At 44.3% G+C, this 25,498-nt stretch overlaps 1 protein-coding gene across 3 annotated transcripts in view; it reads left to right on the forward strand.

Moving 5' to 3' along the window:
* The window catches only part of ltbp1 (latent transforming growth factor beta binding protein 1), a 134,039-nt gene that overhangs the window by 61,685 nt on the left and 46,856 nt on the right, over nucleotides 1-25,498 (forward strand). For 2 of the 3 annotated variants that reach the window (XM_055902272.1, XM_055902269.1), the window contains exons 9-19: nucleotides 4,002-4,085; nucleotides 8,825-8,947; nucleotides 12,773-12,940; nucleotides 15,346-15,561; nucleotides 18,486-18,508; nucleotides 19,451-19,562; nucleotides 20,131-20,217; nucleotides 22,335-22,460; nucleotides 22,841-22,966; nucleotides 24,346-24,471; nucleotides 24,759-24,878. In XM_055902272.1, the coding sequence (XP_055758247.1) occupies nucleotides 4,002-4,085; nucleotides 8,825-8,947; nucleotides 12,773-12,940; nucleotides 15,346-15,561; nucleotides 18,486-18,508; nucleotides 19,451-19,562; nucleotides 20,131-20,217; nucleotides 22,335-22,460; nucleotides 22,841-22,966; nucleotides 24,346-24,471; nucleotides 24,759-24,878 (1,311 nt within the window). The remainder of the gene's footprint in view (nucleotides 1-4,001; nucleotides 4,086-8,824; nucleotides 8,948-12,772; nucleotides 12,941-15,345; nucleotides 15,562-18,485; nucleotides 18,509-19,450; nucleotides 19,563-20,130; nucleotides 20,218-22,334; nucleotides 22,461-22,840; nucleotides 22,967-24,345; nucleotides 24,472-24,758; nucleotides 24,879-25,498) is intronic. The other variant, XM_055902271.1, reaches the window with a different exon arrangement.

Raw genomic sequence — 25,498 nt, forward strand, 5'->3', positions numbered from 1 at the left:
CCTGCCTCTAATCAAGAGCCATACCAGGCAAACCGAAACCAACATAGAAACAGATAACATAGACTGCCCACCCAAAACACATGCCCTGACCATAACACATAAAAACTAACATAAATAGGTCAGGACTGTTACAGTACCACTGCATTTAATCATGGCAAGGCGACTGGAAACATGACAGTGTAGTTAGGCAATCAAACAAGCAAAGCGTCAGTATAGAGACAAAGTGGAGTCGCAATTCAACGGCTCAAACAGGAGACGTATGTGGCAGGGTCTACAGACATTCACGGATTACAAAAGGAAAACCAGCCCCTTCGCAGACATCGACGTCTTGCTCCCAGACAAATTAAACAACAACTTTGCGCGCTTTGAGGACAATACAATACCACCGACACTGCCCGCTACCAAAGACTGTGGGCTCTCCTTCTCCGTGGCCGATGTGAGTAAAACATTTCAACCTGTTAACCCTCGCAAGGCTGCTGGCCCAGACTGCATCCCTTACCGCGTCCCCTTAAGCATGAGCAGACCAGCTGGCTGGTGTGTTTACGGACATATTCAATCAATCCCTATCCCAGTCTGCTGTCCCCACATGCTTCAAGATGGCCACTATTGTTCCTGTTCCCAAGAAAGCTAAGGTTAACGGAACTAAATTACTATTGCCCTATAGCACTCACTTCTGTCATCATGAAGTGCTTTGAGAGACTAGTCAGGGATCATATCGCCTGTTACCCTAGACCCATTCCAATTTGTTTACGGCCCCAATAGGTCCACAGACGATGCAATCGTCATCACACTGCACACTGCCCTATCCCATCTGGACAAGAGGAATACCTATGTAAGAATGCTGTTCATTGGCTACAGCTCAGCATTCAACATCATAGTACCTCCAAACTCATCATTAAGCTTGAGACCCTGGGTCTCGACCCCACCTGTGTCAACTGGGTCCTGGACTCCCTGACGGGCCACCCCTAGGTGGTGAGGGTAGGAAACAACATCTCCACCCAGCTGATCCTCAACACTGGGGCCCCACAAGGGTGCGTTCTCAGTCCTCTCCTGTACTCCCTGTTCACCCATGACTGTGTGGCCATGCACGCCTCCAACTCAATCATCAAGTTTGCAGACGACACTACAGTGGTAGGCTTGATTACCAACAACGACGAGACAGCCTACAGGGAGGAGGTAAAAAATAACCTCTCACTCAATGTCAGCAAAACAAAAGAGATGATCATGGACTTCAGGAAACAGCAAAGGGAGCACCCCCTATCCACATCGACGGGACAGCAGTGGAGAAGGTGAGAAGTTGTACATATCACAGACAAACTGAAATGGTCCACCCACACAGACAGTGTGGTGAAGAAGGCGCAACAGCGCCTCTTCAACCTCAGGAGGCTGAAAAAACGTGGCTTGTCACTGAAAACTCTCACTAACTTTTACCGGCGCACAATTGAGAGCATCCTGTCGGGCTGTATCACCGTCTGGTACGGCAAGTGCACCGCCCACAACCGCAGGGCTTTCCAGAGGGTGGTGCGGTCAAGGCCATCAGATTGTCAAACAGCCACCACTAGCACAGAGAGGCGGCTGCCTACATACAGACTTGATATCATTGGCCACTTTAATAAATAGTCACTTTAATAAGTCACTAGTCACTTTAATAATGCCACTTTAAGAATGTTTACATATCTCGCATTACTCATCTCATATGTATATACTGTATACTGTATCCTTCACTATCTATTCTTTACTATCTATTGCATCTTAGCCGCTCTGTCTCTGCTCATCCATATATTTTGTACTTATATATTCTCATCCCATTCCTTCACTAGATTGTGTGTATTAGGTTTTGTTGTGGAATTGTTAGATATTATCTGCTAGATACTGCTGCACTGTCAGATCTAGAGGCATAAGCATTTCACTACACACACAATAACACCTGCTAACCATGTGTATGTGACCAATAAAATTGGATTTGAACTCCATGATTTTGGAATGAGATGTTCGACAAGCAGGTTTCAACATACTTTATGCCATCCAGTGTAGAATGGCTACATGATGTTTGGCATTTGGAAGTGGAGGTAAGAGGGTGTTTGTGTGGCCAGGGATAAGAAAGTTGAATGCAGGAGAGCAAGTGTTTGTTCATGGGTTTGATCAGTTGCCGAGCATGCGTGCACCATGTGAGAGACAGGGTTTTTTCCCCTTATTTTCCCGTAAAAAATTTTTTTCATGATAATGGTTGCTTGGGCAACTAAAGTCCATATGGGAGGAAACAAGGTTTCCTTTTGTATTCAATGTTTTATTTTTGCCATGAATCTCATTTTCCCTCGAGGTAAGCTTGAGATCACTATTCTAGTCCTCAAACAGCTACCAGACAATGGCAGTAAACTGAGAGGCCTGCGTCAGGAGGATAGTACCATGAATTAGTGATGGAGATAAAAGAAGGATTCAAGCACCCTGTCGTCAATCTCTAAAAAGTGTGATGGTTTTATCCGTGGCAGGTTTCTTCCTCTAGCCTGAAGTTAAGACAATCTGAGCAACTGTAATAAACTCGGTAAAAGAAGAAACGTCCCTTTTTCAGGACACTGTCTTTCAAAGATAATTTGTAAAAATCAAAATAACTTCACAGATCTTCATTGAAAGGGTTTAAACACTGTTTCCCATGCTTGTTCAATGAACCATAAACAATTAATGAACATGCACCTGTGGAAAGGTTGTTAAGACGCTACTGCTCAGATTGACCGCAATAGGCTGAGAGAGGCTGGACTGAGGGCTTGTAGGCCTATTGTAAGGCAGGTCCTCACCAGACATCACCGGCAACAACTTCGCCTATGGGCACAAATCCACCGTTGCTGGACCAGACAGGACTGGCAAAAAGTGCTCTTCACTGACAAGTCACGGTTTTGTCTCACCAGGGGTGATGGTTGGATTTGCGTTTATCATTGAAGGAATGAGCGTTACACCGAGGCCTGTACTTTGGAGCGGGATCGATTTGGAGTTGGAGGGTCCGTCATGGTCTGCGCCGGTGTGTCACAGCATCATCTGACTGAGCTTGTTGTTATTGCAGGCAATCTCAACACTGTGCGTTACAGGGAAGACATCCTCCTCCCTCATGTGGTACCCTTCCTGCATGCTCATCCTGACATGACGCTCCAACATGACAATGCCACCAGCCATACTGCTCGTTCTGTGCATGATTTCCTGTAAGACAGGAATGTCAGTATTCTGTCATGGCCAGCGAAGACCCCGGATTTCAATCCCATTGAGCACGTCTGGGACCTGTTGGATCGGAAGGTGAAGGCTAGGGCCATTCCCCCCCAGAAATATCCGGGAACTTGCAGGCGCCTTGGTGGAAGAATCTGGTGCAAGAACTGGCAAATCTGGTGCAGTCCATGAGGAGGAGATGCACTGCAGTACTTAATGCAGCTGGTGGCCACACCAGATACTGACTGTTACTTTTTATTTTGACCCCCCCCCCTTTGTTCAGGGACACATTATTCCATTTCTGTTAGTTACATGTCTGTGGAACTTGTTCAGTTTATGTCTCAGGTGTTGAATATTGTTATGTTCATACAAATATTCACACATGATTAGTTTGCTGAAAATAAACGCAGTTGACAGTGAGAGAATGTTTCTTTTTTTGCTGAGTTTAGATGGCACTTCCCCTGAATGTGTTAAACTCTATTGTGTGTTGTGTGCATGTATGCACGTGTATGTGTTGGTGAAACACTGGTTCTGACTAGGTGTTGATGGAGCATGCTTGTGTTGAACAGGGCAGAGTAGAGATACTTGGGCTTCATCCTGCTTAAACAAATCTGAATCAGTCATCAAATGCTGTCTACTCCCATCAAGTCAGGAGGAATCCCCAAAGTATCAGTAGAAATACATTTGAAAAACCTATTTCTCATAGTCAATTAAACACGTTCTTATGAGATAATGAAGTGTACATACTCTATATTCTTCTGAGTCATGTAAAGATCTCTAAAAATAAGATATCTCTCTCTCTTCTCCAGCTATTCCTCTGACAGCAGGAGGATCCAGACAGGCGATGGACTGCCCCCAGGGATACAAGCGCATCAACAACTCTCACTGCCAAGGTAAGAGCTGCGGTCCACCTCTTGTTCAACGTCTCTGCGACTACCACTGCCATTGTTTGGCTTGGGTTTTCGCACACACAGAGCAGAGAGAAGTCTGTTTTCTCAGCGTGGCGGAGAGCTTCGCCAAGAGAAATGAGCCTTAAAGAAGTGATTTGTCACCAGCCACATAAAACCCTGCGAGAGCGCAGGGCTACCATCCAGAGACGAGGAATGAATATGCTTCATTTTGACAAGGAGATCATTCTCTCGCTTTGTGTCGTTTCCTGTGCTCTCTACTCTGCTCTTTCCTTGGGTGATGTGGGCCTGTCTACCTGTATACAGCACCCTCTGCTGGTCACTCACCCTCCAGTCCTCCACAGATATACTGACTCAGCCCATTTATGACACTGGTTTGTCAGCTGCCATTTGTTGTCTCCTGAAATCTATCAAATATTAAAGTTTTTCTCCTCTTTCTCCTCTTGACTTGCTCCACTTGGTCGTCAGTGATCAATCCTGCTTTAGCAGGACCCCAAACACCATAACAGCCATGGGGGGGAGAGAGAGAAAACAGGTGCCATATTTAATAGATTCCCCTAATCTGTATTGAATTGGGATATGATAGCGAACAATGACTACAATACTTCAGGGCTGGCAGGCCTGGCCGTTTTCAGAGGAGTCACACTAAATCAAGCCTGCTCTGCCCCAGCGACTTCTGAACCTACTGTGGCCCATTCACTCAGCATTCCACTCAACGGGAGGGAGGGTGAGGGAGAGAGACCAGTGTCTGTGTATACGCCACACGCCTGCTCAGAGACAACGGACTGCTCACTTTTTCAACAGAAAATATAACCCCTACTGCTCTCCTCTAATCAGCAGGAAAGCCAGACCTCTGCTTCTCTCTATGATAGCCGGCTGTTTGAACTACCACATCTTACAGAGAGGAGTTATGAAATAGTGAAGGCTTATCCTTAATATTGTGCTCGTGAGCACTTCTACTACAGTAACAACTTGCCAACACTAAGCACTCTACATTATTCTACATCATTGAGAATTCTATTGGAACAGTGGACGGTACATTTAAAACATCAGGGGACATCACTCCCTACTCACTTCAAAGGGATCCCATTCATTGACGGCACTGTTACTGTAGTGCATGGCACAAACCACACTGCAAGGGCATCTGCCCGGGTTCCACTGGTTCTACTTGAGGCAGAGTGCCACCGCGTCAATGCGCGTGCCATAACTGTGGTTAGGCAGAGAAGGGCTCTGAAAGGGGAGCCGAGGCCTGACTGCTGCCTATTCGGAGTGCTGCCAGGCTGAGGAGAGTGGCGGCCCAGGAGACCAGACTTATTATTCCTGTGGAGGTGTTGTGACTCTTTACCCTGTAATCCACCACATCCTGTTCCCCTTATTATTACCTTTTTTTACAGAGCTGATTTGGATTGAATCTCCATTTTGTTTTCCGTGGAGCTAGGTATGTGTGTTTACTAATTGTTGGATATGGTGTGACTGTCCAATATAACAAATGGAGGGATAAAAAAGAGACACGATAGAGGATCACTCGGCTGGTTTAAAGTTCTGTGTAGTCGGCGGGTCTGGTTCTGATCCAGGTTCTGATTCAATATTCCCCAGTGAGCCATTTGAGTTCTGAAGCGGTGAGGGGAGGAGGGTAAGGCTTGGTGTTAGGCTGGGTCATGTTTAGTATGACTTCTCTTGGACAAGCCAATCTCCCTCCCACATACTCTCGCTTAGCGCTTCTCAGGCGCTGCTGAAGGTTGTGGTGACTAATGCGCGCAGGTCTGTCCCAGTCCAGGCAGTGGATCTGAGTCCAAAGTGATTAAAGTGATGAGAGAGCAGTGATCTCCTCACCCCAGCAGCATACTCCTCTGTGTGTCATCAGAGGCAGTGGGCCGCTCTCTGTGGGGCCCCGAGGGGACAGAAATAGTGAGTGTATATTGTGGGTAATTATTCTGTCAGTGCAGTGATTGACAGCGCATGTGGGCGGGGCTTAAAGGAACGATGCAGGTGTTAAAACCGTGAAAGCGCCAGTGGAAACACGTCCCGTAGATGATAACAGCCATTCGTTGATATTCCTAGCAGAGGGTGTTGTAGTAATGAATGTTAACGCAAACATCTTTCTCCTCCTGAGATCTGCCTGATTTGGATCATCTGTCCTGTGAGACAAGTGGGAACGCCCTCATTCACCCACCCCCGGGAATGACGTCTCTTCCCCTATTTGTTGATTCTATTCCAGAACACAGCAGAGCCTCCTGTGACATGAACCTGGTCAAAATGTATCCTCTGAAATATTCATGACATTACATGGAAGGATATCAACATGCTGTGGCCTGTACCACATGATGGTGTGATGCTGCTCTTGTCAAGTACACGGCCCATGTTGTCGTGTGTGAGGCTTCTAGAATACTCTGTGCATGAGTGATGATCCTGTACTGGTATATCTTTTCACTTTTGCAACAGAAAGAACAACATGTAAAGTGATAATATTCATCCCGTTGAACAGAATTAAAGGGGAACAAATCACATGGAACTCTGGATGGAACAAAGCTCCCTTTTGGATACTTAACACGAAAGCGTGCTTCATATTTAGCCCTCTCAATGACAAACTACACTTGTAAACTGGATACCAAAACAAATGAACACGGTGTATGTAAACAGCTAAGAGCCAGCCGTGTTGGAAGGGGATACAAAGTCTGCCTGTCTCCTGTTATAACGAAGTATACAGGGGAGAGCATTCTGTTCACCTTCTTCACGCTTGACATATTATGTCTACCCTGCTGTTGCTTCCTTAACAAGTTAGACTCTGTTTTTTATTTCACCTTTATTTAACCAGGTAGGCTAGTTGAGAACAAGTTCTCATTTACAACTGCGACCTGGCCAAGATAAAGCAAAGCAGTGCGACACAAACAACAACACAGAGTTACACATGGAATGAACAAACATACAGTCAACAATACAATAGAAAACGTCTATATACAGTGTGTGCAAATGAGGTAGGATAAGGGAGATAATGCAATAAATAGGCCATAGTGCTGAAATAATTACAATATAGCAATTAAACATTGGAGTGATAGATGTGCAGAAGATGAATGTGCAAGTAGAGATACTGGGATGCAAAGGAGCAAAATAAATAAATAACAGTATGGGGATGAGGTAGTTGGATGGGCTATTTACAAATGGGCTATGTACATATGCAGTGATCTGTGAGCTGCCCTGACAGCTGGTGCTTAAAGTTAGTGAGGGAGATATGAGTCTCCAGCTTCAGTGATTTTTGCAGTTCGTCCCAGTCATTGGCAGCAGAGAACTGGAAGGAAAGGTGGCCAAAGGAGGAATTGGCTTTGGGGGTGACCAGTGAACTATACCTGCTGGAGCGCGTGCGATGGGTGGGTGCTGCTATGGTGACCAGCGAGCTGAGATAAGGCGGGGCTTTACCTAGCAGGATCTTGTAGATGACCTGGAGCCAGTGGGTTTGGCGATGAATATGAAGCGAGGGCCAGCCAGCGAGAGCATACAGGTCGCAGTGGTAGGTAGTATATGGAGCTTTGGTGACAAAACGGATGGCACTGTGATAGACTGCATCCAATTTGCCGAGTAGAGTGTTGGAGGCTATTTTGTAAATAACATCGCCGACGTCAAGGATCGGTAGGATAGTCAATTTTACAAGGGTATGTTTGGCAGCATGAGTGAAGGATGCTTCTTTTGCGAAATAGGAAGCCGATTCTAGATTTAATTTTGGATTGGAGATGCTTAATATGAGTCTGGAAGGAGAGTTTACAGTCTAACCAGACACCTAGGTATTTGTAGTTGTCCACATATTCTAAGTCAGAACCGTCCAGAGTAGTGATGCTGAATGGGCGGGCAGGTGTTGGCAGCGATCAGTTGAAGAGCATGCATTTAGTTTTACTTGCATTTAGGAGCAGTTGGAGGCCACGGAAGGAGGGTTGTATGGCATTGAAGCTCATCTGGAGGTTAGTTAACACAGTGTCCAAAGAAGGGCCAGAAGTATACAGAATGGTGTTGTCTGCGTAGAGGTGGATCAGAGAATCACCAGTAGCAAGAGCGACATCATTGATGTATACAGAGAAGAGAGTCGGCCCGAGAATTTAACCCTGTGGCACCCCCATAGAGACTGCCAGAGGTCCGGACTACAGGCCCTCCGATTTGACACACTGAACTCTGTCTGAGAAGTAGCTGGTGAACCAGGCGAGGCAGTCATTTGTGAAACCAAGGCTGTTGAGTCTGCCGATAAGAATGTGGTGATTGACAGAGTCGAAAGCCTTGGCCAGGTCGATGAATACAGCTGCACAGTATTGTCTTTTATCGATGGCGGTTATGATATCATTTTGGACCTTACGCGTGGCTGAGGTGCACCCAAGACCAGCTCGGAAACCAGACTATGAACTAAGGAAATCAACCTGCTCTTTGATCAGGTTACTCCATAACCGGGAGACCTGAAACTGTCTCCTCCACTCCACATGAAAACCTCAAACTACGGGAGCTGCCTTGGACCATAACAGTGATGTTGGGGCCAAAGGTTATGATACGAACGCGGTTGTTGTGAGCTATTATACAAACTTATGTATAGAAACAAACCAAATGATGGTAATTGGTTAGAATTGTCGACGCACACATCTCTATTCTATGCACATTCAGTTCATGTTCCTTTCTGTACTGTGTAATACACACTAATATGTATATCAACAGTGTATTACTTTGTTCCTCTCCTTGTTTTTCTGTTGCAGATCTTAATGAGTGCCAGCTGCAGGGTGTGTGTCCCAACGGAGACTGTCTGAACACCATGGGTAGCTACAGGTGCAGCTGTAAGGTCGGCTATATCCCTGACCCCACCCTCTCCACCTGTATCCGTAAGTCCTTCATAACTCTCTCTCTGTCTCTGTCTCGCCCTCTCTTCCTCACTCTCGCTCTATCTCCCTCTCTCTCTCACTCTGTCTTTCTCTCTGTGCTATATTTGGGTGTGACATTTCCCATACGCTTAAAAATATATATTACTTCAGCCTGTACAGTCAGGATTGCAGTCTGTAAGATTGCAGTCTGTAGAAGAATGTTTTGAATGCCGCAAAGCATACTGCAAAGGCTGTGTTTTGATGATATGCATATGAATGTGGGAACAGATGGGAATGCATGGATGAATAGCATGGCGTTTATCATATTAATTAGATTCCCCTCAGAGCATGGAGCAAAAGGCACAGCATATTGCCAAACACAACAGATCGTATTTCTCTCCACTGAAAGTGGGAGGGAGGGAGGGAGGGAGGGAGGGAGGGAGGGAGGGAGGGAGGGAGGGAGGGAGGGAGGGAAAGAAGGAGTTTTGGGTTGAGAGATTAAAATCCTATTGACTTGATTCTCAGTTCTCTGGGTTTTTGGTAGGAGAGCGATTGATCAGTGATGGCCTTTAATGACGGTCTTGTTTAGCATGCTTTTCCCTGCCGGCTGTTGTCTCTCCCAGCCCGACCTCTCTCTCTCTCTCTCTCTCTCTCTGTGTGTGTGTGTGTGTGTGTGTGTGTGTGTGTGTGTGTGTGTGTGTGTGTGTGTGTGTGTGTGTGTGTGTGTGTGTGTGTGTGTGTGTGTGTGTGTGTGTGTGTGTGTTGACTCTTGGTTTGTGTCTCCTCCTGGTTCTCCTCTATTTATCTCATTGCTATTGAAACCTGAGTGGCCATTCATCAACATCACTGGGTATGGCAAGGAGCCTTGCTACAGTTTTGTCCTTACATGGAAAAAGGAGGCATTGGAAATTCATCAGTGACATCACCCATTGTGTTTCCCCCCTCCCCTGCATGTGTTGCCTGTCATTGAACCGCCAATGTCGGATTTAGACATCTCCCCTCATTGTGTGTGTTGAGTTACTGAGCTCTCTGCTGGCATGAAAAGCACAGTGGAGTTTGGAGAGAAACATATTGGTGTGGATGAAGGACCAAATACAGCCTGACCCTCCTATGTACTGCCTTTGTGTGTTGATTGGCTTATAATATGCATGACAGCAACAGTAACCAATCAAAACTGACTTCCCCATTGTGAGAGCCACTAATAACGCCCTATTGTACCATGGAATCAGACTTCACACATACATGTGCATCCTGTGTCCAATTACACTTATAACAAAAATAAACCAATGCATTCCATGCGTAGCACTTACAATAACTGTGACTCAATTTTATTTTCGGATTCTTGCACGTCATCAAACGGTCCACTGGTGCAAGACAAAATTCTTGACCAAAGGATCAGTAAGGACTGCTTGAAATGCACATACCATGCGAGATTAACCCTATACACTCGTGGGAATTGGACTGGATAGGGCTAAATTGAAACGTTTCTTACAGATGAAATATGAAAAGCATAAGCATGGCAGCAATTGAAAGGGAACAGTTTGGAGATTATGGAAACATTATTAGACCAAAGTTGAGGACACAACAGTTCCCCTGACTGGATCCAAACATTATACTGTTGATTTTATGTGCATTTTACATTTACTGTACTTTTTGCCGTATTTGTTGATAACGAAATGTGAAAATCCTCTGGATACATTCAGTAACATGATGAGAAGATTTCTGGAAAATGTGGGTAGATGCAACATAAGACAAAAAAAAGGCTTTGAGTGAGAGGACTAACTGGTGTCTCCAAGTGGCCACACACCTCGCAAAAGTGTGCACAGTTCCTAAGTCATTTCTATGCAATTTTATGTCTATGTTTTATGTTATAGTTGAAGAAGAGTCTTCAACTACAACTTTTGTTTTAGCTCTCCTAGTTGTGCCGTTGAGGAACTAGAACGAGCACACTTATAGTTGTTTTGTTTTGCAGTGCCTTAGACCGCTGCACCACTCGGGAGGCCCAAATCTGCAATGTTCAACCTTTATACAGGTACAAGTGTAAAGGGCTACGCTCCAAATAGGTAACATGATGGGAGACAAATGCAGCAACCGTCTAGAAATGAAGGGAGGGCGTCCCAGGGCAATCTAGCAGAACTCCAGCACCCTCATCTCTCTCCATCCCTCCATCTCCCCTTCCCACTGCTGCCTCTCACATCCGACAAAGGGAGAGATCCCATCATTGAGGCATTCACTGGCCTATTCATGGGTCGTGCTGCTCTAGTTTACTTTGAGAACTTTAGCAGCAGAGCCCCACAGTCACCCTCTAGCCCTATTAGCTAGACAGTTTCTGAGACTCAAGAAAAGACTCAAGCGTGAGTCGCTGGCAGGGACGCAACTTTGGTTTAAGAAGTGGGGGGACATATCATTTAAAAAAATAATAGTAATTTTATCTGGTCGGATAAACACTACAAACAGCCTACCGACCGCTCGGAGTTGTCCACACGGTCCTAAAGCACACTTTTGCGACACATTCCAATGATAAAACTGTTCAGAATTTGGGGGGTCCCCAGTGAAAGTTGCACCCCTGGTCGCTGGTATATTGGTGGCTTTGGCGAGGCCTTAGAGCAACTTCAATGTGGGTGGTAAGGAGGAGGGAGGGGGAGGGTGGATGGAATTTGGGAAGTTAGTGGAGACTAGAGCGAAAGTGATTGCTGCCTGTCATACACGATTTCTCCCGTGTGTCCGAGCTTTGTGAGACTCGGAGGCGCCGTCAAGATTTTTGTTAAGGATTTGGAGGGACAGCGGTTCCGCCGTTTGAGCCCCCGTTTCCAACAGTACACACACACAAACACACGCTCGCACACACACCCTCTCTGTCAATAATGACTGAAAACCTGTTAACTTTTTCAGTCTGTTTTGACGAATATCAATACACCACACAAACTGCCTAAAGGGGAAAATGTTAGAAGAATTGAAACTTTAGAACAAGTCTTTGTGACCTTTTGTACAGGATTGGGAAAGAAAAATCTATTACATTTCACTGTTCTTTGAATTATGTCTTGTACACTCCAGTACTTCTAATTTGATGTTGATGTGCATTAACCCATGAAGCCCTCCTTTTGGCCTCAGCAGTTCAACATTGTTACATTTTGGGATTTGGAGACTGTTGTGAGAGGGGCAAAAATGAATATCATGGTCAGTTTGTATGAGCACTGATTTAACGTTGATAGGAGAGCTCACCCATTGAAAAATGAAGAAATCCTGGAAGAATATCATATGGTTTCAGCTTTACTTGGAAGTCAAATCCTTAGAGAGTCTTTGTTCCGTTGGTGCCTTGCCATACCACAGTTTCCACTATTACACTTCAGGATTTGAGCTGCTTAAACCCCTCATGGTGTGCACCATTCAGAAACACTCAACCAACCCTACTGCATGCTGTTATTTGGGTCAGCATTTGACTTTGTTCATTAGTGCATGAAGCATTGGCATGAAGAGCTCGATGTTTGGACACCCAGAGAGCTTTTGTTGCTGTATGTGCTGTGCTTGTGGGTGTTTTGCGTTTGAGCTTTTAGGTTAGTCTAGTTGACACTTTCTTCATAGCTCAAAAATCCTGTGATGAAGATCTGAAATGTATCGGCGGTAGCAGGCAACACAGCGAACTACCACTGAGATGTTTCAACATTTTCTTGGTATTTTTGATGTTGTTATAAATGTGTGAGTACTGTACTCTGTGTTGGGCGGGTGGATTCCGGTGAAGGGGGACTTCTTTATTTTCTCTTTCTCTCTTTTCTCTCCCCCATGTCTGTGTCTCCCCCCCCACTGTGGCGCGCCTCCCCTTGCCACTCTCCCACTGCACCTCTTCAGCCGACACCTCTGCCGTCCACGAGGAGAAAGGGGCTTGTTTCCGATTGGTCAGTTCGGGGAAGCAGTGTTTGCACCCGGTGTCTGCTCAGCTGAGCAAACAGCTCTGCTGCTGCAGTGTGGGCAAGGCCTGGGGCCCGCGCTGCGACAAGTGCCCCCTACCAGGAACAGGTAAGGCCTTCAACGCCAGCAACTCTGAGTCCCAGACACCTCCACCCATCCATCCATTCCACCACTCTCACATTGAGAGATTGAAATGTGGGACCATTGGCATCCATCCCCCACCCACACTCAATGTTTCTCTCTCTCTGTGCATGTGTTTCAATGCTTTGCCAAGTAGACAGTTTTAGATGCAGTTATATCTCTACCACCAGCACTCTCCTCCTGTCTCCCCTTATTCCACCATGTCTCCCCATCCGCCATTGCCATCTGTACGGGTATCATGGTCAGTGTTGGCTGGGGTGACACAATAGCTGACACCTGCAGATCATGTGCAGCACAGGCAAACGAAATAGATAGAAACTGTTTGCTGAGTCCTCACACTTCCACTCGAAAAGGTCTGTCTTAATGAATTGATGACATTGAGCCAAACATTCCATTAGACCTGGGAGGTTAGTCTGGGAACAAGTGTAAGCCTTTTCTGTGTCTATGCCTGTATTGTCTGTCTAGGCTCCGGGAGACATTACTGGATGGCCTCGTTTGGCCTAATTAACAACACCCGTTAAAATCATCTGGGTTGCCAGATTATTTTGGTTGCCAGATCTTCAAAGTTCCCAGTGTAGTACAGTAAGTTGTTATGGGGAGTGTAATAGAGTTAGGGGTTGATTGCTTGGAACCGGGCCCATTTTTCCCAATGTGAGGACGTTTCTGTGGGTAAGGTTAGGAGCTGTTATAAGAGTAAATTAGAGACGTACTCCTTTATTTGGAAATAAACTTGAGCAGATTACATGTAGGATTTACCTTGTTATGAAGGGCAGCATTTTTTAAGGTCTCTTTAATGTTATTTTTTCTTTGTTTGTCGGAATGTTCGCAGAGACGCTTGTAGCTGGATTAGTAACTGATTATTCAGATTTTTTTTTTTCACTATCAATGTCGTGGTTTAATTACAATTGGCTGACATGGTTCTTTCAATTGAGGCAGAGATGGAGACAGTTTATTTTGGTAGATTCTAACTTCTTGCAAATGCTTGTTGGTTAAAATGGGACACTGTATAGATAGCATGTGCTATTCTTATATGAAACTGGATTGGTGGATGCTACACTGTGTAACAATGGTTGGTACTTAGTTTTCATTCAATGGCACATACATGAAAGCCTTGCCATGACGCTTCCCCAACAAATCTAGTCAAGTCCTTACAAAATGCTAGTTGCACAAAGACATTCAAGAATGAGACAAGTGTGTGACTCTCAGTCTTTATCACCAGTGACATGATCCACTGTGTCTCCTTGGTTTCTAATGGGAACACATAAGTCCTGCAGAGAGGACACATTACGAAGTCTATGTGGAGCTCAGAAAGAACTCAGAAGGGTCATTCCATGAAATGAGTGCCTTTGCGTCCCTTCGATATATTAAGTAGAAATTGTGCATCAATATTGAATTTTAAAAGCCTGTTAAATTAAATGTAGTTCCCTTTTTAATATAGACCAAATGTCCCTCTGTGCACCCTCTTAGACTTACAGGAAGATTTTAACCCACTTAACCCCAACATTTCTCCAAGTTTTAATCATCATGACAAAGTCATTTCTGAAGATTATTATTTATTTAATGTGATTAGTGATTCATTTTTATGTAATACCAAAAACTCTCCCTCATTTTAAGCTCAACCCTGTTACATGAACTGAACTCTCATTTTAAGATGGTAAAACTATTCTTAAAATTGTTTACAAATTCTACATCTAATAAAATCGTAAAATCACAGTGTAAGAGCAGGTGAACTGGTTCTACTCTTTTTGGCCATTTTCTGGTGTTTTGTGGTGGAAAACTGAGTGGGTTGAGCATAACACGTCAACACTGTTACTCATAGATGGACAGGCTAGACATTTTTTGACAATAACATTTTTTTCATGAAGCTTGCATTCAATTGACCCTCCCTGTTGCACACAACAAGCTTCCATTCCTCATGTCACAAGGGGATTTATGGCTGATTTAAGATCATCTACCTTGTTACAGTCACCCTTTAACTTTATTTGGCACTTAATAGACACTTAATATAGTTTTTTTTTAAATTTAACCTCGAGATGGAAACACATGCTTTTTATGAAGTTGAACATGTGCTCTTTATGACAGAATGTTAAAATTAGGTGAAATTCAATGTTTTTTTCACCAAGGTATACTACTCAAAAGGCACCCAATTGGTGGAATGACCCAGAGACTGATATACACAAATCTGCTACAACATCAAAAACCAAACAGCATGTAACCTATTGTACATTACATTGGAGTTACATAAAATGAAAGATCAGCCAAATTAGTCACATACTGTAGCTATAATTTATTATTTTGAACCTGAAATAGATTTGTTTTGTTTTGCATAAAGTATGGATGTACTTACTATATTTTTCTTTTAAACTTTTTAGCTAAATTCAAGGAGATATGCCCTGGTGGGATGGGCTACACTGTCACGGGATCTTACAAGCCCAAACCACCCAATCAATTACCCAGCCAACCTGAGACCATCAACAAGCCAATGATCACCCACCAAGAGCCTGTGGCCCCGCCTCTGCCCCTGCCGACACATGAGAAACCAGTGGAGGCCTTGAGCGTCGCTGAGAGACAGCTTCCCTCTGTACCAGGTAAGTCAACATCATGCAATTTCCTATGTACCAGGCGAGTCAACACCACACAGCAAGCAACAGTAGAGGAGAAGCCATCTTTACTAATGCACTATGGAAAGACAGAGACAGAAGATTGGACTGAGCTGGGTGGGACTGAGTGTGACTCATAGATAGGGGCCATGCTCTTGTCTTTTCACTATGCTGGGCTGTTTTGATATGTGCAATTTTGTGTACCTACAGTGCCAGCGCAAAACGTTTTTGTCCAAATAAAGAGTAATCCACCCGTTCAATAGTACCAGTCAAAAGTTTGGACACACCTACACATTCCATTTTTTTTTTTTTTTTTTTACTATTTTCTACATTGTAGAATAATAGTGAAGACATCAAAACTATGAAATAACACATATGGAATCATGTAGTAACCAAAAAAGTGTTAAAGTAGCCACCCTTTGTCTTGATGACAGCTTTGCACACTCTTGGCATTCTCTCAACCAGCTTCATGAGGTAGTCACCTGGAATGCATTTCAATTAACAGGTGTGCCTTGTTAAAAGTTATTTGTGGAATTTCTGTCCTTAATGTGTTTTAGCCAATCAGTTGTGTTGTGACAAGGTAGGAGTGGTATACAGAAAATAGCCCTATTTGGTAAAAGACCAAGTCCATATTATGGCAAGAACAGCTCAAATAAGCGAAGAGAAATGACAGTCCATCATTACTTTAAGACATGAAGGTCAGTCAATCTGGAAAAAGTCAAGAACTTTGGAAGTTTCTTCAAGTGCAGTCGCAAAAACCATCAAGTGCTATGATGAAACTGGCTCTCATGAGGACTGCCACAGGAAAGGAAGACCCAGAGTTACCTCCGCTGCAGAGGATACGTTCATTAGAGTTACCAGCTTTAGTAATTGCAGCCAAAATAAATGCTTCAAAGAGTTCAAGTAACAGACACATCTCAACATCAACTGTTCAGAGGAGACTGCGTGAATCAGGCCTTCATAGTCTAATTGCTACAAAGAAACCACTACTAAAGGACACCAAAAATAAGAAGAGAATTGCTTGGGCCAAGAAACACGAGCAATGGACATTAGAACGGTGGAAGTCTGTCCTTTGGTCTGATAAGTCCAAATTTGCGATTTTTGGTTCCAACCGCCTTGACTTTGTGAGACGCAGAGTAGATGAACGGATGATCGCAGCATGTGTGGTTCCCACCATGAAGCATGGAGGAGGAGGTGTGATGGTGTGGGGGTGCTTTGCTGGTGACACTGTCTGTGATGTATTTAGAGTTGAAGGCACACTTAACCAGCATTGCTGCCACAGCATTCTGCAGCGACACGCCATCCCATCTGGTTTGCGCTTAGTGGGACTATCATTTGTTTTTCAACAGGACAATGACCCAAAACACACTTGCAGGCTATTTAAGGGTTATTTGACCAAGAAAGGGAAAGGGGATACCTAGTCAGATGTACAACTGAAATGTGTCTTCCGCATTTAACCCAACCCCTCTGAATCAGACATCCATAATCGACATCCATGTCTTCGGCACCCGGGGAACAGTGGGTTAACTGCCTTGCTCAGGGGCAGAATGACTGATTTTTACCTTGTCAGCTCTGGGATTTGATCCAGCAACCATTCGGTTACTGGCCCAACGCTCTAACCACTAGGCGTGCTCCATCAGATGACCTGGCCTCCACAAGCCAATTGAGATGGTTTGGGATGAGTCCCTCAGAGTGAAGGAAAACCAGCCAACCAGTACTCAGCATATGTGGAAACTCTTTCAAGACGGTTTGAAAAGCATTCCTCCTGAAGCTTGTTGAGAGAATGCCAAGAGTGTACAAAGCTGTCATCAAGGTAACTTTGAAAAATCTCAAATATAAACTATATTTGGATTTGTTTAACACTTTTTTGGTTACTACATGATTCCAAATGTGTTATTTCATCGTTTTGATGTTGTCACTATTATTCTACAATATAGTAAAAATAAAGAAAAACCCTTGAATGACTAGGTGTGCCAACTTTTGACTGGTACTGTAAGTGAAACTAAGCACATATGTACTTGTGTGAGTGTGTGTGGGGTCTTTAAAAATATCTCTCAACTAGACATCAATTCAGTTCCACCCTGATCAGGATGATGAGGATTCACATGCTTTGGCTTGCCGTCGCCTCTCAACCTTCTGGATTCTGAGAGAGAGGAGAGATGGAGCTCCTCTTTCTTATTGTTCAGGACATGCTTGGGAGCTGGCGAGGGAAAGAGAAACTTGGCAGCATTAGAGCGCACAGACTTGTCCAAATTACCACTAAGCTTCTCTTGAGCTCCGAGTACAGAGGATTCCAATGCAGAGGACAGACTCAGACAAACAATAAGAGAGAAAGCCACTGCCTAAACCTGTGTAGATTAGTGTTTGCATGCCACAAGGGGCTAAAGCTGGCTCCACTGAGCTAAAAATCCTGGTGGAGGTGATTTGTTTCATGCCCAGTGTTGTGCTACATTAATAACAATCCTGTTTGTTTTTATGACCTCAAGATCTAAATACGGTAAAAACGCCTGAGGGTTGAGTTATGACATGGCATTTGGCCAGTGTTTAAAATAAGGTTTTAGTGGAACGACCTTGTAACTGGTTAACATTTGTCCTTTGCTATGAAAAAGATCATGTTTCGACATGGCCATGAACAGCTAAACGTACCCCCGGAGCCTGTAAAAGTGACAGTCTTATGAATTGCAAATGATTGGTCCTCTGGCCCCAGCCGGAAAGGTTTATTAATTTATTCATAAGCCTGAAGATATTTAATGGAGAAAATATAATGAAGTATATGATGTACTTGTCTCTGACAACTTGATGATCAAGGGCAGGTATATCCAGCCTTGTGCTTCCAGACGGTCCCACTCTTTCTTGATCTCATTCTTGTTTTTTTGTAACATATTTTTCGTTCATATTTTTTTTATGACCAGTAGCCACAGATGCACCTGAGCAGGTAGGTTGGGTTTCTTCAGATTTTTTTTTAAAATGAAAAGAAAATAGCTTTCTTGCATGCGACAAGAAGGATTCACCCTTTAGCCTCTATGGCAGCGACCTGCAGAAGCAGCCTGCAGCATCACCTCTGCATGAAGTCAGCATCACCACTGCATGACTTTGAGCCAATCACTGCTCCACGCTTTCAGCTTAAGAGCACTTCACAGTGGAACATCCGTCCATGCCAATCACAGCTGCTAAGACTTTGCTCTTTGCGCTTTTGTTCAGCCTCATACTGTATGGATGCGTTGACACAGGAAGCCCAATTCTGATCTTTTTCCACAAATTAGTCTTTTGACCAATCAGATCAGCTCTTTTGCCAATAATTGGGCAAATGATCAGAATCGGGCCGCCTATGTAAACGCAGCCTAAGAGTCTCCAAAACGGAACAGTCCTGAAACCTTTCTGTAATGGATTTAGTATTGTATTATGACTTGAATGATGTAAATATAGAAGCTCACTTTTACAATATATTGGTTCTTTCAGAGGAACAGTAGACTCAGCAGCTTGAAACTATTTAATGCACTTTGATAAAGGCAGAGTAAGTAAACACTATTGCGCAATCCATTTTGACATCCTAGAGAAACTCCAAAGGTAAAAGAAAAAAAAAGCTGAAGTCAAGTTGGAGTCCACACAACTGATAACTATAGACCCTATCTACTCAATGAAAACCCATGTTTTGCTTCCCACCATCTTGCTCTACAAGCCCTTCAAGCTCTTTCCTTCCTACGGCTGTCATGCAAGCGGATCTCCAACTAGTTTACTGCTGAGCAGCCTACATGACGAGCGCACGCATGACAACGGTGCATGAGCGGCGCTTGCTCACTGAAACCTCATGTCTATTCGGATCAGTCCACTGACCCGGAGGTCCATATTGTGTTTGTCTTGTGTTCTGTCCTTCAAGGAGCTGGTTATTCTGGAGGCTACTAGTAGTAGTCCAATAGTTGAGGTCGAGGCTGGCCAGCCACAACTCTCTCCCGGTGTCTCTACCATGAGGATGGAGCCGGCCTACAAAGGTGTCTCATCCATTTCCTTCCCCTCTACTCTCTCTGCTGCTATTTCAGTCTCACAGGGCTGGGCTCACTCTCACAGGGGAAAGTCTGCAAGTTATTTATTTATGATGTTTGTTTTGGCACTGTACCGAACTCTATGTAAGTAGGTCTCCACTGGTGCTTTACGGTCAATTTTACCTGACAGAATAAAAATGAAAATGTGTTGGTTTGAAAAATATCTTGTGTTCTTTCCCCTGTAACAGGACTAATCGTCATAAGGGAAAGAGCACCTGCCATTTGTGATGGGTCTTCTCCAGACTCAAGTCTAGGGTTATCTTAATTGAAACGCAACGTTTCGATTGTTGTAAAAATAGTTGTTTTATTGTTCCATTCAGTACAAATCCAAGCTGTAAAAATCTTTAAACAGCTGTCAGCTCAGCACTTGATGGCGTAGAGTGATTTATCTCTGTCCGCTGGGATTTCTACAGCAATCTGTAGTACACTCTTACCCATTGAAGCACTCATTTTAAAGATCACAAAAATTCTGACTGCACTGTTCTCTCCCCTGGCTCTATCTGTCCTGGTCTCTCAGAGGTTGTGGAGGAAACGTCCCCCCCTGCTCCAGCCCTGATCCTCCCCACCAACGCTGGCCAGGACATCGCCCCTACTCAGTCAGCAGGTAAGTGCTCACACTGACATACAGTAACGCCGTGACATTTGGACATAGTTTAGTGTGAGGTCAATGTGCAGCTGATGGGTTGATACCTACTATCCCTGCTACATTCTATATCTAAGCTATCCCAAGCTGATTTTGTATAAATCATGAATGAATAGAGGGATGAAGGGAACACAAGGTTAGTTCATGAATAACACCCAGTGTTATCTCCCTCACTCGCCAGTTCACTGACCCTTTATTTGTGTTTAACCCTGCATCTGAATTCCTCACAGGTCAGGGGCAAAAAATAGGCCGATAAGAGGAATTTGCACAGACTGGGAACATGGCACTTTTTAACTCTCCCTAACCTCCTTTCTTTGTCCTTGGGGTTCTCCCCCGTTGTGAGAATATTCTGCGCTCCTCTATATTTAGGAGTCATGTGTTGCTGTTGAGGGGCCACAGCAACATGAAGTCTCTCTCTCCACTTTCTAGATGTGAATAGTCTAACAACATCATTATGGCTTCAAATCACTCCAATGAAAGTGCTGAGAAACTTTTATTTCTCACCTGACCCTCACAGAAATATATTTGGGTATTGTATTGTTTTATTTAAGAGATTCCAATTTTAGATTTTGTTGCCGTGTGTCTTCAAAGGGGAAGGCCAGTGATTGGTGCCATCGCTAGGCAACCACTTGTGTGAAACCCACCTGTTTTTATTTTGAAACCCTGGACGAGGAAGACGGGACTTTTCAGAGCAGTAGAGGAGAGAGAGTGTCGGCACGGAGACTAGTGTGGAGGGAAGGGAGTGGGACTATCTGGTGCCAGGCCCACATAAACCTCTTGGACCAATCAGGGGACCGCAGGGATATTTTGGTTTATTTTTGCTAGGCGGATATCCAAACCCCCAGACCTCTCTCATCTCAGCGTTTTACGTCCTGGTGTCCCGGAAAGGTGACACCATATTAAGAGGCCACAGAAATGTTATGAGGCCTCCCGATGACAGACACTCAGTAAACTAGGCGGCATAATTGCCCACTCCTTTTCTTAATCATCCTTACTGTGATAGTCTCCGTGCCTCAATGCTTGCAAATCATTCTGGACCTGTTTCTTTTTAAAGTAAAAAACAACAAAGTTTTATTGTACCACGGCGCAGATGCTCTTTAAGATACTAATAATTACACTCGCTAAGCATTCTGTACCTCAACCAAGCAATCAATTAGTCAATCAAATTATAGTGCTTTTTACAAATACGTTTGTCACAAAGTGCTCAACAATAACTCTCGACCAAACAGTTGAGGAAAATCTCCTGAGGTGGGAAGAAAGTTTGAGAGTAAGCAGGAGCCCATCCTCCTCTGTTTGACTGATGTCCTCCCTAAATCCCATATAAAGCACAGCAATTTAACAGTAATTTAACTGTATTTCTGAGGAGATGCCACTGTAGCATTTTTGAGCAAAGAAACCTCACCTATTGAAATGTGTACAGTAATACTTCAATTCATTTAATTCCACCATACTGGCCTGCTGAGCTATGAAGAAGCCCAGTCATCAAGCCTGCTGACATTGACTACCTCAGTAACACTAATTCTTAGGTAAAGTATTAATAATGTATTTTGATAGATTGTCACATGGCATTCTATCACAACTCATTTAATCCCCCTTTCATGTTCTCTACTTCTCATCAAGATCTGAAATGGCCCAACCTTTCAGTCACTGCGATTTGACAGTTGTACAGTTTCGGCTTATATGGAGTCCTTAGGTCTCTGAAACTGTGGGCCCAGTGACCCACTTCTGTAATATGTCTGCATATCGATGCCTTTTGATGGGTATTAGACACTAGGATTTACTCTATTCTCTACTTTTCCTCTGTGGTATGTAAGGCAATTTCCCACTGTCAAGACTGAGTAGACAGATTGATGCACATACTGAGCAGATTTGTCATACAGAAACACAGTTGCAGCCATGAGTGGGATGCTGATGAGACTATTAGCTAGGGAGAGGAAAGGACATTTGTAGGAATGGAATAGATTTGTTTATGCGCATATAGAAACTGCATATTTGTATTTCGTATTTGAAGAGTAGCATGAGGTTTCCTTCTCTCTCCCTCCTCTCTCTCTCTCTCTCTCTTTCTCTCTCTCGGCCAGAGGTGGATGAGTGCAAGGTGAACCCTCACATCTGTGGCCAGGGGATCTGCTACAACACTGCCGAGGGCTATACCTGCATCTGTAACGAGGGCTACCAGATGGACGAGACACACACCACCTGTGTAGGTGAGAAACAAGAAGTCAAAGGTCACATCCATTTATCAGACCCATGGGAATAGTCCTCTTCTCATTTGGTCTGATTGGATTTCACTCTTCACATTGCGCCCAGAAGGTAGATCCATTTAATTACATCAGGAAATAGGAATGATTTTACTAACCTTTGGAGGCCTCTCTTGATGAAGGAATAGTTATGTATACATTTAGACACGGTAGGAGAATCCCTTAGCGACCTCTTTGCTACAGTGATGGTTTGAAATAAAGACTCGTATCTATATCCATTGCATCTCATACTACTTTAATCCACTTACGTGTCATGTCAGTATGTCTCTAAGCAAGTTGACTCATGTTCCATCCCATGTCTCCTGCCACGCTGTACCTGTGGATAGATGTTAATGAATGCCTGGATTCTGCATCACTGTGCTCCAACGGCCGCTGCAAGAACACTCCCGGCAGCTTCCTGTGTGTTTGCCAACCAGGCTTCATGACAGATGAGGAGGGAACCAGTTGCATTGGTAAAGCCATTTCACACACATACCACCACGCTCCCTGAAATACGGAGACACACCAAAAACAACAGCAGAAGCCTAGGAGATTCAATAGCTGTTGTGCACCGCAGTAGCAGGCATTTGGATAGCCGTTTGTGTGTTTTCGTTTCCCCAGTCTTCAGTATAGTTCCCTGTTGGCTTAGCCCCCCTCCCTGGAGATAGGGGCTACGTTGTAGAAGGTGACCACAGTGTAGCCCATTAGCGACGTCCTCCTCATCATCCTCCCTATCCTGGGATATAAATACTGGGAACACTGTCATTAGGTGGTTTCTGGTGTTTCGACACACGTTTTCTCTTCCACAAAATGACACAAAATTAGGTCTGCAGAGGCAAAAAGCTGGTGATTATTTCCCCATAACTGTACTGTAACAGACTAACATCTGAAAATGAAATATGAGAGTATAATTTATTACTGTTTGCAAGGGATTTATATGTGGATATGAGCACCAAAACAGGCAACTTGAGGACGACAGCCCTAAATATTTTATAGGCAGATGGAACGTTCTGTGAAAACTAGACTAAAAAGACTTTGAGGGACTGACTTACCCAGAAGAAACACTACATGTCACGTTAAAACAAAAAGAACGTGTGCAGTCTATGTGCAGTCTGTGACTTGTTTTGTTGACTCATGGACTTCCACTCTCTACATCAGGGTGGGGGATGTTTGGTTTCTAAGGAGGGGAGTGGTATCCTGTATACCCAGCTGAGGAGGTTATTTTTGTTGGTATCACACCGTTTAAGAGGCAAATTAGGGGTCCCTGTTTCCTTCCTCGTTTGTTCTGTCTTTTTTTAATGTCCCACAGGAAGTCCCGCCCAGGGCCCTCAGAGGAAGTTCCAGTCACTTTAGCCTGGCATTGGTCCATCTTAGGGGCTAGGAGGGCACGAAGCAGGGATAGGCCTGGCATGAATCAGCAATGTCCATGTTATTCAGTTAAAGTCAAGGAAAGGATGTCATGAGCCAAACTCCTAGCCCTCTGTAATGCCAGACTGTCCAAATAGTTTAGATAGATGGATATCACACTCAGACTGGGGTAAATGAAGGTTTGGCACAGATCGATGGGCAGATCAAGAGATTGTTGACATTGGACAGAGTAGTGTCTGACATGGTTGTACAACATTAGCGACACAGCACTAGAATTATTCGTACTCCATCACATTTCGCCAGGGTTTTGGGGATTATGCTTAATGGGTTCGGGTGAGTACCAAAAAAGGAATGGTTATTCTTGAAAGATTCTTGAATGTACTGTCTTTGTTGGAGCCAAGTGACCGCTCTGCTATCTTCAAATCTCTCCCATCTCCGTCTTTCTCTCTTCGTCTCGCCCTCCCTCTCTACATCCCTTTCTCAGATTTAAACGAGTGTCTGAACACCCACACGTGTCCTGAGGATGAGTTTTGTGTCAACACCGTGGGTTCCTACACCTGTTTGCACTGTGACAGTGGCTACAGGATGAGCCCAACAGGCCAGTGTGAAGGTACAGGACGCACCCTTTACATATTTGCGTTCTATTTTGAGAGCTTTAAGGGCAGGAGAATTAGAGGGGGTTTCATGGTAAGATACGGGCATGGCTGTTTTTGACCTATCAATAACATGGTATGCATATGGCTTACTCACACATCAAGCACTCATCCAAATGAAACCAATGGCCTTTTTTGGTGTTGATTCTCTCCTTGCCTCTCTCTTTGTCTCTTTTATATAACTCATTTCCCCACACCTCTGTCTCTCTCTCTCTTTCTCTCTCACTCTCTCTCTCTCTCTTAGATATAAATGAGTGTCTGGACTTGGGTGTGTGTCCGTCCGGCCTGTGCATCAACTTCCCAGGCTCGTATGAGTGTGATCTGTGTCCAAAGGGCTTCCAGGGCCAGGGAGGACAGTGTGTCGGTATGTGACTGAACATTCTCCTTCCCTCACAAATAATCAGGAGCATCGAAATTACTGGAGCGGCTTGGCTCTGCATTCAAATTCCTTCCACCAATTTGGAGTTGGAAAAAAAAAAGACTTGTTTGACAATCCATCGTTCTGTGTCTTGTGCGTGAGTGTGTGTGTGCACGCATGTACAGTTTAAACACACACTACATCACTGAAGTATGTGGACACCAGCTTGTCGAAGATCTCATTCCAAAATCATGGGCGTTAATATGGAGTTGGTCCACCTTTGCTGCTATAACAGCTTCCACTCTTCTGGGAAGGCTTTCCACTAGATGTTGGAACATTGCTGTGGGGACTTGCTTCCATTCAGCCACAAGAGCGTTAGTGAGGACGGGCACAGATGTTGGCCGATTAGGCCTGGCTCACAGTCGGCGTTACAATACATCACAAAGGTGTTCAATGGAGTCGAGTTCAGGGCTCTGTGCAGTCCAGCCAAGTTCTTCCACACCAATCTCGACACACCATTTCTGTATTACCCTCGCTTTATGCACGGGGGCATTGTCATGCTGAAACAGGAAAGGACCTTCACAAATTGTTGCCACAAAGAAGCCCAGAATCGTCTAGAATGTCAT

The sequence above is a fragment of the Salvelinus fontinalis genome, chromosome 37, assembly GCF_029448725.1.
Source record: "Salvelinus fontinalis isolate EN_2023a chromosome 37, ASM2944872v1, whole genome shotgun sequence".
NCBI classification, from domain to species: domain Eukaryota; kingdom Metazoa; phylum Chordata; class Actinopteri; order Salmoniformes; family Salmonidae; genus Salvelinus; species Salvelinus fontinalis.